Source organism: Gavialis gangeticus, unplaced genomic scaffold (genome assembly GCF_001723915.1).
Source record: "Gavialis gangeticus isolate Ggan-Ray unplaced genomic scaffold, GavGan_comp1, whole genome shotgun sequence".
Lineage (NCBI taxonomy): Eukaryota > Metazoa > Chordata > Crocodylia > Gavialidae > Gavialis > Gavialis gangeticus.
The window spans coordinates 34,795,701-34,811,604 of record NW_017729027.1 but is presented as its reverse complement, the minus strand read 5'-3'; the positions used below and the strand labels follow the sequence as shown (position 1 = coordinate 34,811,604).

Sequence of the window (15,904 nt, the reverse complement as noted above, 5' to 3'; positions counted from 1 at the left end):
GCAGGGTGGTTCAAAAGAGGCTAGAACTGGACTCTTGTCAGTGGGGGCAGGTGGCAGAAGTGAATGTCTGTTCATTTGCTTTATTGGTTCAATCCCCACGGTTTCGACTAAGCTACAAAGATTGAATTGATTCAACCTTGGATTTGTCTGTACTTAGCTCAGGATGCTGCAACTGGCACTTCATAAACTGATCATTCTCAGTCTGGTGGAAACACCAGAAAACATCTACAATGACTATACCATAATCAATCAATTTGCTATTTCCTTTTAAACTGAGTTCACCTGTGGGCCCAAGAAAACAAAGCAAAAAGAATTTCCATAGTCTGAAAAAGAAAAAGAAAGGAGCTGTTCATGCCACAGATACTTCAGTTAGTCAGCCAGTAGATGGGTGGCAGTGCTAAAACTCTTTACACCTTATTATGTTTAGAGAAAGTAATAATAGCAGCAATAAATGTAAGAAACCACATATATGCCAAAATTGGCCTGTTATCTGGCAGTTTATAGAGAGACTGGGAATAAGGAAAGGAGCTGAAGCATAAAAGTCAGGGCAGCACCTTGACATCCCCATGGGAGACTTATTTTTCCTCTAAGAAGTTCCACAGAAAACAAGTCCCGACTAGCCTCTCTGTTCCTCTCTAACAGCCAGCACACAATGAGTTTGTATTTTCCTGGGAAACTATGTACAGTACAACATGTACAACCCCTGTATCCCCACCCAAAGTCTGTGTTTAGTCTGGAAAGGCAACACATATTAAAGAAGCAATGAAACCGGGTCAGCAATTCTTCCCAATGGGAAAAATATGAATAACAATAATAACATATACATATATATGTAGCCCTTCATCATGCACTTCTAACCATCTGCTAAACCAGTTTTCTTCAGTTTATCTGCAATTTTTTTCAAATCTGTCGGCAAGGGAAGTAGGACAGTTTTATGCTCCAGTTAATGGAGAGCTTGACATTTTTTTGGCTGAGTTGGTATAATAACTTACTTGGATTTAAAGTGTTAACTCTGGCAAAAAAAATTAATTGACAGTTATAAAAACATTAGTTTGTTAGATGATATTTATGAAACACACAAAAATCTGTCCAGAGGTATGTCTATGTAGTTCATAAAGTTAATATAGTATGAAAGTTTTCAAAGGGTATATAAAATAGATATATATAACAAACAAAATAGTATAATTTCTACAAAAGTAAGACAGATAGCATTTCTCTCCTGGAATCAAACTCAAGTGCTAACTAAACTGAGTGAGGAGGTTATAGTGAATAATTTTTCAGTTACAACTAATTATTTTTTATATTTGATTGTACACCTAAGTCACACTGGATTGTTTCTGCTTATTAATTGGATGAGTTGAAATTGTATTAAGAGGAAGAATAAAAAGATGTAATATGCCATCAAGGATTTTATTTGGATGAGTATAAATAAGATTAACTTTCTACACCATTTCTTGCTAAACTTACTCCTTTGAATTTTCATATAAAATAAAGAGACCAGTGATTTGAGAGTATTTATTTAACACATCTTCATAACTATACTTTTATACCAATAATAAAGGTTTCTGGGCTGTGCTGCTTTTTAACACTTGATTTCTGTAATAGCACTTCGGTATAACACAAGATTATAATAGCACCATCGTACCAGATGAAGTTGTGTCAACATTTCCACTAAAAGCCTATATATTTTTGAGAAGTAAATACAGTAGAATAGTCAAAGAAATCTACTCAGAGCTAAATTAAGTCTAGATCATCTGAACCTGACTACATTAAAAGCATTAAAAGAAAAAATGGTTTCTGATGAGGGATGTGGTTTATCAGCATATATCAACAGTAGTTGGGGGAGGGGTTTCATCATCTCAGACATTTTATAAATTAGTACTTCTCACTAATGATTGGTTACTCTAGAGTGGAAGGTTATATCACATTAATTAATTTTGTTCAAGAAATTCATCCCTCTGAGCAATACCTAAGTATGAATAAGAGCTCCTGTTTTTTGTATATAATTTAATAAATCAATAGATTTGGAAGTAGATTATGGACCACAAGATAACAATTCTGCAAAAGTAGAGCTTTACTATGTTTGTAGCATTGAATGAGCACAGTAAGTTGTATAGATTCCATATGTATACATTTGGTCAGAAAAATAACATTTTTAAAATAACCATAAATAATATCATCAAAACACAATACAAACTCCAAGGGGAGAAGAAAATAAGTAAGAGGTATTTCATGCTTGTCCAGGAAAATCTCCATTTGATCCAAAAATCTGATTCAATAATCAATTCCAAGGGCATGGCACATTTTTATTATAAGTGAAAGATTAGCAGAAAAAGTTCTTACACGAAAATAACGTCTGTTTAGATGCTTTAGCTGCCTTTTAAAGCTGAATATGAGAGTCTTTCCCTTCTTTAGCCTACAAGGCTCAGGCTCAAAAATTTAATAATGATCTTCTACAGTTGCAGTTTTTTTCATTTTGGGTTTTAATGTAAACCATTTTCATATTGAGGAAAAAGAATAATTGAAAACACAGATTTTATTATTTTACCACCCATGTAATATAAAAATGGCTAAATCTATTGAAACCAAATATAGAAAAGGAAAAAAAAGAAAACAAATCAGCTTAGTAACTTCAAATATCTTCTCAGAGCAAATGTTACAGATGAGTTGAAAACAAAGGAAAATACAGGACATTTTAATAGCAATGTGGAGAAACCCTTAAGTATAGTGGTGTTAGTGGTCATTGTGATATTATATGGAAAACTCAGTTCTTTTTACTGGAAATGCATAAACACAATTGTTAAAGTCCTTGCTGTTTCTTTGGTCCAAAACCTCAGCCATATTTCCACTTTGATTCAATCTTATTGTTTGGCAAAAAATAACTTGTACTTTTGTTTGGGGTTTTTTTTAAGCTAGTTGTTCCTGCTGCAAAATTCTGAGTACAGAAGAAAAATACATGCTACACAAGTATTATAAGACTTGCCCCTTCTCTTGTAAATAGGGTATTCTACATGTGATTTTGGAGATTAGCCAAAAAGAAGATGCCAGAACTATAAACTACAGTCAGTTATTTGTAACAGCCTGGGTCAAAGTATAACAATGTGGGGGGGAGGAAAATAATCCCATGGACAAACAAAACAAAGAAGCCTTGAAGTTGTAGGTGATATGATATGATCACATCATTGGAAATTCTGGGGTGAATTTTTTGGGGGATTTATTCTTTGCCTGCTTGGACCAACCCCAATTAACTCTCCTGTTATGGTCATCAATATTTATGGAGAGCTGCCAATGCACATAGCATTGTACACAATTATGCAAAAGTACCTAATCGCTGTTCTGTCCTATCTTTTAAGGAAGAAGGGGCCATAAATCATTATAAGCAGCATGTGCTTACTATTTTAACTTTAAATGACGTAAAATATGCTCATTTTTTTTCTCTCCTGCTCTCTTGAAGGTTGTCATAACTGAAATTCCTGTACTGGTGTTTTTTAAATTTGCTTGAAAGTTGAGAAGTTTAGAACTCTATTTCCCACTGTTTTTTTTATTAAAATTAACATGTAGACACAGGGGTTTTTTCTTTCATAGACAACTATTTGTCTTTTTATTTAATTTTTAAGTGTTTCTCACAAGAAGGATTTTATTTTCTGAAGCTTGAGTTTAATATTATGGTTTACCTCATATTTACTCTCATATATTTATTATTTTACCATATGTGCATTAAACAATTATAATTGGAAATACAGTGGTATAAATTTAAGATGCCATAGTGATTAATAAAGTTGTGTAATCCCAGATTGTATTAACATACTGTATTAAATTAAAGTTCCACTATTAACATGGTAAATGTTGCTTTCAAAGCAGATTATTTTGATAGAAGTTGATAGCTGTTTCAAATCGAAAATCACTTGAGTTATTACTATGATACATCAACTTTTATTGATTTTAAGGTTGAGTGTGTTAGCATTCACTTATCACTGCATATTCTTTTCTCATTGCATGTTAATAGAGTTTGCCTTTATCTGTCAGGGTCTTAAATCATATTAAATGATACCTGCTTCAATGATATATTTAGCTGTTATGTTAATTATTCTGAAACATAGGATTGTTTAATAAAAATGTTAAAGCTAATGTATATTAGTCATCAATATGTGTTATAAATGTTAAAAGGAGAGTGTGCCATAAACCACAATTATACAGAATGCATGAGAAGGAAGGGCATTTAGACTGATTTAAGAGTTCATTTTAATTTAGGGTCAAGATACACTTTAGTAATTTGTGGAAACCAAACAAAACATGGCATTCTTCATATTTTCATCCAGTCTAATAATTGTAAACAAGCAAAAGCCCTTTCCTGTAAGCATCCACCATTTAAAATATAAAATAAGTATACAATATCACTGCTCAAAGGTACCTCTTAAATGAATAGACCAGAATAATAGAAATATTTTTACAATTCTAATAGATAAAAGACATGCTTTTTGGAACAGAATTTGAGTTCACCTCAGTGGGAATTGCCTGCATAAATACCGCAGGATCAAACTAGTGCCGATTTAATGCCCATCCTGCAGACTTCCGCACAAGTCTAACATTTCACAGTAAGAAGTCCCATTGAAATCAAAGAGCAATTACAGAGCCAGACGCTACATGAATGCACTTCAGTGACTGATGGACCTGTCCTGAGATATACCAGCTGAGAATCTGTCCCATAGTGTGCACAGTTAAGTACATGCACAAACTTTTGCAGGGTCAAGGCCTCAACTATAACTTAAGCTGTCTCACTGTTTCCAATTATTTTTTTAGAATTAGCATTTTAATTCAAATTCACTAAGTACTATGTGTGAATTGTATCACACAATTAATTTTTTCTAAAACCAGTATGTAGCTATGTGCAATTATATATCCATATGCAATTATAACATTGAGGGGGGGAAAAACAGTAAGGAAATTACCTTTAAAATAATATCATTATTTTATGAACTTGTTGATTTCTAAGGTCATAAACAAAAAGAAGAAAGTCCTAAATTTAATTGTTCCTTTTAAAAACTAAGATCTGAAAATTAAACTCACTCTAATCTGCCAAATAATCAATGAATTGTAATTTTATTGTTATGATGACCAAACTCTAGGGTGTCATTTTCTAGAAATCCTGGTTATTAAGGTTAGTGATTGGAAACATTTTAATCCAGCTGTAAGGATTAAAGAGGTGGCAGACATAAAAGCCATAAAATGTGTGTGATAATCTAAAGGTATTTCAGAACATGTGCCAATGTTTAAAAATTTACCATAGAAAGTATTATTCTGGAAAGCAAGATTTTATCAGATCTTGTACAACACTTGTTGAAAACCTTTAGCTTTTCAATTAAACTCCTTTGCTTTTAGGGTCAGATTAGAAGTTACGTAGGTAGTGCTGTCAGTCTTACAGTACATCATGATTTTAATTTAAAATTGTAAAAATAGTAAGTAAAACAATATTCTTAATGAAATGGAAGTTTCCTCTTCTATTAAAGAAATTTTAAACTGATTTTTTCATTGAATTGAGTAATGATAATTAATGGATACGTATCTACTCAAGATTCAATTTAAGTTTTATCTCTTTATATATGTTTAATTGTCTTTTTTTAAATGCTTAGGAATTATTTACTAGACCTTTTTTGCAAGTTTCTGATATTAAGTATTATATCTGTTACTTGTGTTTGTTTATAACACAAAATAAGACTCAACTCAGTCTCTTAAGCATGCCAGCAAAATATTAAAAATACAGTCAACAGTTTATAAAACAGAAGCAATGTACAAATAACAGCAGATAGCAAAAAAGCATCCATGCAGCTGAAAAGGTAAGAAATCTGTCAGAAAGGGCTCGATTTGTTTCTTCTCTTGTATTATTCAAGACTTTAATATATTTCAATCTGATGTTTGTTCATGTTTAACCTCCACAAAAAACTGTGAGGGAAATAACCCAGCAATACACAAAAGTGTTTGAGTTTTTGAGTATCAAGAAAAAAATGAAGCTGGCCTAAGGCTAAAACTTTCATTAGATCAATGAAAGAAAGAAAACAGAAGCCAGCAGAGGGGAGTTATAGAAACTGACTTTATATAAACAGTTGGAGAAATCTTTTTTCCATGGCCACCTACAATGTTGCTACTTTACCATTAGTACAGCTTCTGTTTTACTAATAGTACAACGTCTAGTGCCCAATCCTGTAGCTTTTACACAGTTCCAACTTGCAAGATTTACCCTGTACAGGCTGCAGGAGCAGGCCCCCAGTTTGTCACACAGATTAGAAACAAAAAATGTTCAACATACCTAAATTGACAAAGCTCATGACCATGTCAGCATCATTCAGAAAGTTGGTATCATGTAGGCTGGCTAAAGGAGGACTCTGTGTGGTCATGGGAGTCATGCGAGACAACTGTATTCTCCGAGAATATCCATTTGGAGATGCAGGGTATCCTTTTCTTATCCCTCTGCTCTCACCTCCCAATGATCCCCTTAGTGAATACTCCATCTCCTCAGTATCCTCTTCATTTGTCATGGCATTGTACAGGTCCAGCATGAAGAGGGGTGCAGAAGAAGCCTGCTTTCCTGGTGAAAACGGTCTGGGTCTGTGAGGTAAACCCAGGATAGAGAGAATCTCTCTCTGGATCTCCCTTCTCTCATGGTTCCGCAGCCTCCTGTAAATAAAACTTGAATGGACATGGTTGTCTCCTAAACCTCCCTGTGCGTGACCCAGCAGAACCCAGCAATTCCAGAGCAAGCCCACGAAAGCTTTGAGCACAGTTAGGTTCATCCTTGAAAGAAAAAAAAAAAAAGACAAAAATCTTTCTCCTACTTGTTCTGAGCTCCTATGAGGTCTGCTTTCCCAGTGGCTGAAAAATAAAATTTACCTATTTTTCATGTCAATGTCATCTCTAAACGCAACATTTTCGGTGATTCCCCCCTCCCTGTTTAAATATTATGGAATGTGTCAGGTTGCAGTTATTTCTAAGAAAGCTGAAATTCAGATTTCCAATTTTCCACTGTTGTTATCGTTTTTTCTGCATTTATGAAGCAGAAGAACAGAACTTTGTCAGCTGACCTAGGCATTCCTATATAAACTTTAGATAACCGGGTCTTTAGTGGGGAGCTGTATTAGCAAGAGTTGATCTTCTGGTACACTGTAGTTCCCCGAGTTATCTTCCTTTGTTATTTTGTCTTCGTACACCTTGCGCTCTTTCCAAAAGAAAGTCCTGAATCAAAGATTCGTCTTGATCTGCACCTTGGTGATGTAACATATATTTGTCCAGCAGCCTGGTGATAACTTTAACATCTTTTGAATTGCCTTAATGTAAATTAATTCTAAAGCATGTACTAATCAAATGTATGTGTTTCCCTGAATTGACTTGGAAAAAAAACCCCTGTAAATCCATGCAACTCTTTTCGGCTTCTTAACTGTTATTTCCAACTCTAGCAAGCACAAATATAACAGCTCTCTTCAAGAGAGATCTAAAGACTAATGTAAGCACAACCCTGCTGGGAAAGAAGAGGCTTCTCATTGTAATTTGAAACGGGTAAAGCAAAAAAGTGCTTAACCCTTCTGTTGCCAGACAAAGCTTCATTTCCCCCTTACTTTACAGTAATATATATCATTTGACTACCTACTGCATTTTACAGACCACTTCCAAAAAGAATCAAGTACCAAAAAGTAAGTTTAACACATTTAGGACGTGTAGTTGAAATTATGTTGTCATAATACAAAAGATCTTCAAGTCTGCATTTTAGTAAGTTTGAATATGAAACTCTTGTGACAAGCTAAACTAGGATCCCATTATTCTGAGAAATGTGTATAATTTAAAGTCATTTAAGTAAATAAATATTACCTTTTCTTTTAAGTCCTGTAAGAAAGTGTCTATTAAGCTGGTTCTTTCCTGAAAACTGCAAATTGAATTAAAATAAATTGGTTCAGCAAGCAGTAGATCCAACATGTCAAAAGTTAACAGTGTAATTATAATTATACTGTACAACCTACATAGATTGCAATTTGCAGAGATAATTTTTTCAAAGTGTATTTGGAGTTCTAAAACTTACCATACTGCATGTCCTAGTAAAGTCAAGCCTGAGATTTAATCTTAAAAGTTGTTATTAATAAACTAAATAGGAGGAAAATAGTTTGACTAATAGCTGAACATAAGTATTAAAATAAAATGCTCTTCAAGAAAACAAAGGTTCTCTTATGGATTTTGTTACAGGCTACTCTCTGGTTTTTTCAGCATTTAAACAAAACCACGGTGTTCTGTGTCAGTATTCTGCCTCCTGAAATTTAGTTTAAGAGTTGGGGAAACTGTTCCCCCCTTCTCCTGATGAGGGCATTTGAAGAAATTTGGAGGCAGAGGGAAGAAGGGAATAAAAGTTGAAATGCATGACACTGGGAGTGTAGGGGAGGGGGAGGGACAGCTTCCACTGATGTCATTAGCACCTACTCAGCAGACGACCAGCTCCAGTTGAATTTAGGAGAGACTATAATCCCATCGTGATAACCCAGATTTTAAGAACAATTGCTCTAAAATATTAAAGAAAAACAAACTTTTCTTCTATGTTGTGGTCTGTGTTCTAGATAGAGAACTAGATATGAATAGTTCCTTATTTTATTTGTCTGTCTTACCGCACACTCTTGGCTAAAATCTTCAAAGAATAAAACATTTTAACTAGCTTTAATCAAAACAAACATGACATCCTTCCATAATAAAACTAAGTCCCATAGACAGAGACACTATAGAAGGCTCACATCTATGGAACTAGAGTACTTAACTCCAAAAATGAAAATATCTGTTCATTGAGGTAAGGAGGAGACTTGCTTTAACAGGTGACAAAATGACCCTTTTCTTATCTTTCCTGTAGGCAGATGACTTCCAAAGGTAAATATCACAAACAGCTCTAGCATATTAATATTTAGTATTGGGTAGAAAATCAATTCAGAAGGACTGAATTTTGGTTTAGGTTAAAGGTTGGCTTCAAATTGGAGCTGGGATTCAAGGTTTTCAACAGCTTTTTACATGAAATTAAAGTATACCAGTAATGGGAATTGGAAGAAACCAACTCATTTCACATGACTTTTACATACATTCACATCAGAATAACTAGAAAGGCCCCTTCAAGGTTTGAATAAGGTTCAAAATACAAAAAAGACCCCCCCAAAACTGCTTTCATCCAGGATTTGAATCCACACTTGAGAATTTCAAGTTCTAATTTTAGCTCATTTTTGAAGTTGACTATCCTTCTCAAAAATGAAGGCATGTAGATTTACCTTACATATCCATATATTAAGCTTGGATTCCACATAAGCAAGCGCATGAGTATCATTCTATTGGGCACTGCAAATAGTAACATTAGCATAAAGTGTGTGTTAAAAATACATCACAACTATTGTAAGTTCATGAGAACTAGGAAATCACCACCCCAGATTCATATTTGATCATAGCATTTCTACAGGCATAACTTCTCAACTACACACTGAGTAACTGTAATCATTACATTGTCTTACTTTTTTATAATGAGGAAGCTGTTAGCTGCTTAGATACATATGCAGCAGGTAGCTGCAGCAGGGGAATGCTTACGGCCTTTCTCTGTCACATCTGTTTATTATTAGTGAACAATTTTAAATCTGCATTTTGTAATGTGCAAAAATAGGTATAGTCATGGATTGTTCCCTAAAATGCCTATAGTCTTAATCAGATGCCAGCAATACAGGTGAGGAGCCAAAACATCTGTTCACACAACTAATGGCCTAGATCTGGGACCCAGACTTCTATTATACAAAATCTGAAGGTCCAGACTTAAACCTATGCAAGTTTACTTATTGTTAGTGCCCTTGTCATCTCTCTGTTGGATTATGGAAAGATTCCACAAGTTTTATGGAAAGATTTCATGAACATGGGGCAAGAATTGTAAGCCACTTTAGTCTGGCAGAAGGTAGGGCAGATGGCATCTTAGATCTCAAGTAGTTCAGAAAGCATAAGCTTTTGTGTCAGATGCTAGCTCTGTCTGACTAAGTAGGTTGTTGCCTGATAAAGCTCATGCCTCTCTAAACCCTGCCCTACCTTCTGACTAACATGGGAGACACAAGTTAGTACCCAAAGGAAAAAATAAGACTTCTAAGAACAAATAGGAGCTGAATTATTACACAGAATGAAAGGTCAGTACAGTCAATAGAGAAGAATTTGTATGTGTTATACCAGCATTGTTCAAGTCAAACATTCAGTGGCCCAACACTGCATGTCTGTGTGTGTTTAAACAAGTTAGCTGACTTGGAATGAGTAATAAAATACATATCTTTGTATACATTTAGACAGAAATTTATAATTTTGTTTTCTGTTGAGACAGTTATAGAAGTTAAGTTGTATTTTTTATCTACCACTATAGAGCCATCTACTTCAATCTGTACTTGGAACTCCATAAAACATAAAAGGGAATAACACTGACAGAGGGAAAGCATGAGCAATACATTGATTGTATTCCTTCACATAAAACATACCCCAGAGTATAATATGCACTATTTTTTTGAAATGCAGAATGAAGAAAAAAAGATTTTTCCAGAGATATGGCTGCATAGAGCAAGGACAGAACTTATCTTCAGCAACTCACCCCTCCCTTTCCTTTTTAAGAACAGCTGAAATTCAAGCTGCTGCTGAAACTTTGTCTCCATGATCTTGAAAACTTGTCTCCAAGGCTGTGAAATATGACGATAAAGAACAGAAGCTGTTAGCAGGCAGCGAAATTGTCCTAAGAAAGGTTTGCTTGATTAGTGGAACATCAAGACTATTGAAAAGGAGAGATGATCATTAACAGTTGTGGAGTGAAGGAGAATGAGCCGTTAAGTCAACTGATTCCCTCAGCTGCCTGAACAGTAATGCCACAGCTGCTACACTGTGACGCACAAATCAAAGTACGCTTCTATCCCAGTTAGCTTCCCCGGAATTCCACAGGAATTGACTCTTGGAGGTAAATAAAATAACTAATAGTATCTGAAATGCAGCATATCCCTATAACCAACTTTCATCCTGAATGATTTTAAAGCACTTACTCATCACTACATAGTAGTTTGTAATACTTTTGTCTGCCACTGAAACATAACATCTTCTGGAATAAGATATAGAAGTAGCTTATCTGAACAGTTTAAAGCAGGAATAAAAAATACTACATACTTAATTTTAACCGCAAGGAAAATTTAGGGAAAGGTTTGAAATGTTGTTGACCTATTGCTATACTGCAGTTGAGGAAGATCAGGGACCATGGCACACCACAAAACAGAGCATGAGCCTTTCCTGCTTACCCCAGGGGGAAAGCAAGCATATGAGGAGGCACCAGCCAGTGAGCAACGTTACCAGAGTGAGTGCTCCTTGTTCACTGGCCAGCGTAGGAGCCCAGTGAGTACATCTGGCCCTGGAGAGGGGCAGCCAGGCAGAGTTTCCAGCAGTGCTGGGTGCTGGGGACAGGATGCTAGGACAGCTTTTCAGTGTGCACAAGCCAATGGAGAGGCAGAAGGTGGAGGTGCTCAGCGAGAAAGGTGGGCGATTGGAATATTGATGATAGAGGAAGTTCAGCGGAGGAGGGCTCAGGGCTGCATCCAGGAAGCTGAGGAGAGCTGCTGCAGGATCAGCTGGAGGGAAGTTACTGTGTGGGGAGGGTCCTCATTATATTTCTTTTCCTCATTAAGTTCTACGAACACGGGCTGAGTTTTTTTTTTGTTTTTTTTCCTTTTGGGATTTCTGCACAGTCCCAGGGGAGCTGGGACTGTGCGAGCAGCTGGCCCTGCAGGGTACATGATCTCTGAGGGCCCAGGGGAAGTGAGCACCCAAGGCTGGAAGACTCTTCTTTTTTTGCAGTCAGAAACAGCAGGCTGGGGCCTCGGGACAAGGTGGCAAGCTGGGTCTCGTACCTTTGTTTTCCCTTCTATTCGTTTTCTGCCAGGTTTTTCCCCTATGGCATGGGACATTTAAGGAAGGCCAAAAGACTACAGTAAAGGCATTTCTCGAGTCTCACAGTGAAACCTGCGGCTAGTTTGCTGCTGTTGTGAGTGAACAAAGTTTAAGTCTGATGGCCGCTTGTGATGGTAAGGTGAAGGGGAGAAGGAGGCCTTACAGTGAGCCCCTCATGCCAGCACATGGAGCTGGCATAACCCTCTTGGCATGATAAGACCCTTCCCAGTTCTGGAAACATCAGGTCATGGCAGGAGAGAATCACTGAGGTGGATGTCAGGTGGAAGGAAGAGTTAGCATCCGGTGCTTTAACACCAGGTGAAATTCAAAGAGATGGGAGGCCCCTACATATACCAATAATTCTGTTCTTCCAAGTACCATCTAAAGGATCCAAAAGAAAGGCCTGTTTCTTCCAAATTAAATACTAAGTACTGACTGAAAAACATGTCAGTATGGTACATTCTCGAGCTTACTAGCACACTGTGGTCTAAGTTTTGGAAGATGTAAGAAAATACCATTTTGTAAAGTGAAAAAATGAACCTCTTCCTTCAACTTATTTTGTTTGATGGTTGGAAACCTCCTTTCACAAATGTTCTATGCAATATTGGAAAGACAGGATATATGTTTAATAATAATATCTGTCAGCATAGCATTTCTGTTTGCATATTTTTACCAACTAAAAGAGCTTTCCTGTAATCCCCTTTGGTTTACAAGAAGTCTCTAAATTAGCAAAGAGAACTACACAGTGGCAAATGCAAAAGTCTTGGACATGGAAAACATTTGTAAGTAGCAATGCCCAGCATTTTTTAGAAGATTATTCTTGGCTTAGCCTTTTAAAAAAAATCTGCAACCCAGTACCTGTTAGACTCATTGTTCTCTTGCTAGAAGTTTTCCATAAGCACTTTCTGTTGTTCCGGTGCTGTCTTTATTTCTCTTTCAGGGACCTCCTCTAAATTTAGTGACTGACTTTCTTTGCTTTTACATTTTTATTGTACAATGTTTTAGACAGCTGCATTTATGCATCTTTAAGTGTCTGCATCACACTACTGGTCCTTCCTTGAAATCATTTACTTCATTTCTCTAAAATTCCAGAATTTTATTACTAGTAATAGTTTTCTCCCTAACTATGCCTTTGTCAACTCTTCTGGAAATACACTGCTCTGAGAGTCTCATTCTGTTTAGGACTGTGGGTTTTCAGTCTCATTTTTTCTGTATCTTGCTTTTACAGCCTCTTACTTTCCTTCCTTATAGCTTCTCCCATTATGCTTCTTTTTTGAAATATTAAACTATTACTCATTTGAAATTACAAAAATCATGTGTTTATTTCTTTACTCCTTTTTTTTAAACCAGAACCACAACCCATTCACACCATTTCCCTCTTTCTCCTTCTTCGTGACTCAACTATTCTTACCAACCCCACATCTTTGAAAGAAAGACATTATTTTCCTGATTGAAAACTATTTCCCTTTTCCTTTGCTTAGCAACCTGTTCCTCCTCTTTTTGTAATGCCTCTCAGTATAGGAGTGGCTGTACCAGTCTGAGTAATATAGCCATTAAGAGCCTAATTTTTTTATGTGGCTCAAAATACATTGGAAAAAAGAAAAAGATGTGTACAAAATACATAAGATTTCTAGTACATTACATATTCCATAAAATCTTTGAGTTTTGCTGATTTATCCAAGTTTATTGGCAATCCACATCCAGGTCAGGAAGAGATACAACTACAAAATGCTATGAATCATCTCCACTACATTAGTATCAAGACAATAGAAAAAGGCAGCATCGTCCAAGAAACCACAATAGGATATCCACCCTGTGAGATGTCTGTTAGCAGCATAAAAAGTGTTCTCTGGGTTGTTTCTAACTCAGGAAGGATGAATGTATCATTACTAATTATTTGTACATGTTGCCCTATGTTAATAATTAGGAGCCAAACCAAATTCACAACTAAACTCCACTGTGACAGATACCATCACACTTTGAGCACTCCAAAATAGGTACCATCTAATTAGACAAAACATACCAAGGTGTGAAGTATCTTGCCCAGGGCTGCACTTCAGGTAAAAGGGAGAATTGAGAATAAAAGACAGGGTTCTTGATCAGTAGATCACACTTCCCAGAATATAATATATTCACACTGATGGATGATAACATGTAACATTTATTTCATCATTGTCAGGTGGCTGTTGCTAAAATTCATTATTATTACCTTGCCCAGTTGAGTCTATGCCAGCACTTTTAGTAGTTTTTAAAGTGCAGCACAAGAAGTCAAAAGGCCTGTGTTCACTTCTTTTCTAGTCTATTGGCTTCTGAAATGCATTCTTAGTAATTTGATTTGTAATAATAGGAAATATACTTACCAACATATGTAACGTTGTTTGAGGATCTTAGATCAAAGTACAAAAATTATTTTTGTTATTGTTCCTCCATTCATATAGCAGTATTTTGAAGATAAGATTTGCATGGCCTATAGTAGAGTGATCTTTGTCTTTCCCCAAACATTCAAGATATGGGAAGGTTACAGATTAACAAACTTTGTCTTCCCAGGATGGCAGGGAAATTACACATTTACAAGCCTTTAATATAATTAAAGAGTGATCCAAATTTCCATATTTAAAACTACATATTTTAAATATCACATAGTTTGCATGGATCTAGCTCTCTAACTTTGGTAACTTCAGTGGCTGGTACATTCTGAACTTTCATTTGGTAAGGCTTGTGCTGCATCGTGGAAGAATCCCAGTGTTTAATTACAGAAATAAAATAAAACAAACCCTAGATTAGTGATATGTTAGAAACATTTCTACTTAGAAAGGTGACCCTGTAAGTATGGCTTCATGGTTTTCTCCTTTTTTTTCATTGATTCTAAATCAAATCTAGTCAGCAAGAAATCTTGACTAGCTTGTTAATTGTCTGCTGGCAAACACAGCCTTGATCTGAAAATCAAATTAAGTTCTATCTGTTTGTGTTTCACCAATAATAAAGGTTTTGTAGTGAGTATTTAATTATCAGTTCTACTGATAATGTATAACAAGCATAGTTCACTGCCTCACAGCAATGTTTGGGTGAGCAAGAAATTATGGATATGCATCAGCCTAATTTTTAACAGAAGTCACTTGTGAGAGCAGAAGCAAACTATCAGTATTTCCTTGGGCTGTATATTCTCATTCTGCGTGAAATGTGCACAGAGACACATTAATGAAAACAGTCCATGGGACTATAACTCAGACCTTCTTATACCACTGTGTAGCTTCATCATGGATGAATAACATCTTGGGCCTAGGGAATAAATGGAAGCAAGACATCTTCTTTAACGTAGGCTAAAACTCTACATTAGTAACATGCTTCTCCACTCTACATACCTCTTACACCCTCCTCTGATAGTGGAAGCAAAATTTGCTCGCAAGCTTAGGCTATCAGTTTTTGGAAAGCTACAGAGGAAGTCCCGGATCAGAATTCTCCTCTCTCCCAGTCACAGGTTCAGACAGACAACACTGTCTTGCTTAAATTTCAAGTTACTACAGATTATGCAATTTCCTGTACATGTGACATACTTCCTAGCCTATCCAGGGAAAACAACATGATGAGTTAGTGGCATCTGGTGCAGCATTAGCTCAAAACCTGTACTCTGATCCCCACTAGTGTGCATCATGATGACCCCCATTTGTCTAGTTTCCCCTTCTGTAAAGCAGCCATAGTCATGCTTCACCATTTATCAAGAGAGGCTTACTTTCAAGTATTTATGGATCTCTGAAGAGCTTAAATTGTATGTAAGTATTGAGCTTCAAAGCACTGAAGAACACTGATCCCATTTAGAAAAGAAACTATGTTGATGTTATAGGATGGCTAGAAAGCTTCTGAAAACATAAAATTCCTGGTTTGTTTAGTGTGCTGCTCAACACACAAAGATGACCAAACAGTTTATTTGTGGCAAAAAAAAAAAAAAAAAAAA

At 35.9% G+C, this 15,904-nt stretch overlaps 1 protein-coding gene across 2 annotated transcripts in view; it reads right to left on the bottom strand.

Moving 5' to 3' along the window:
* BMP5 (bone morphogenetic protein 5) overlaps nt 1–7,483 on the bottom strand; it is a 90,278-nt gene extending 82,795 nt beyond the window's left edge. For both annotated transcript variants that reach the window (XM_019520552.1, XM_019520553.1), the window contains exon 1: nt 6,305–7,483. In XM_019520552.1, the coding sequence (XP_019376097.1) occupies nt 6,305–6,788 (484 nt within the window). In that variant the 5' untranslated portion in view covers nt 6,789–7,483. The remainder of the gene's footprint in view (nt 1–6,304) is intronic.
* Nucleotides 7,484–15,904: the final 8,421 nt, after the last annotated feature.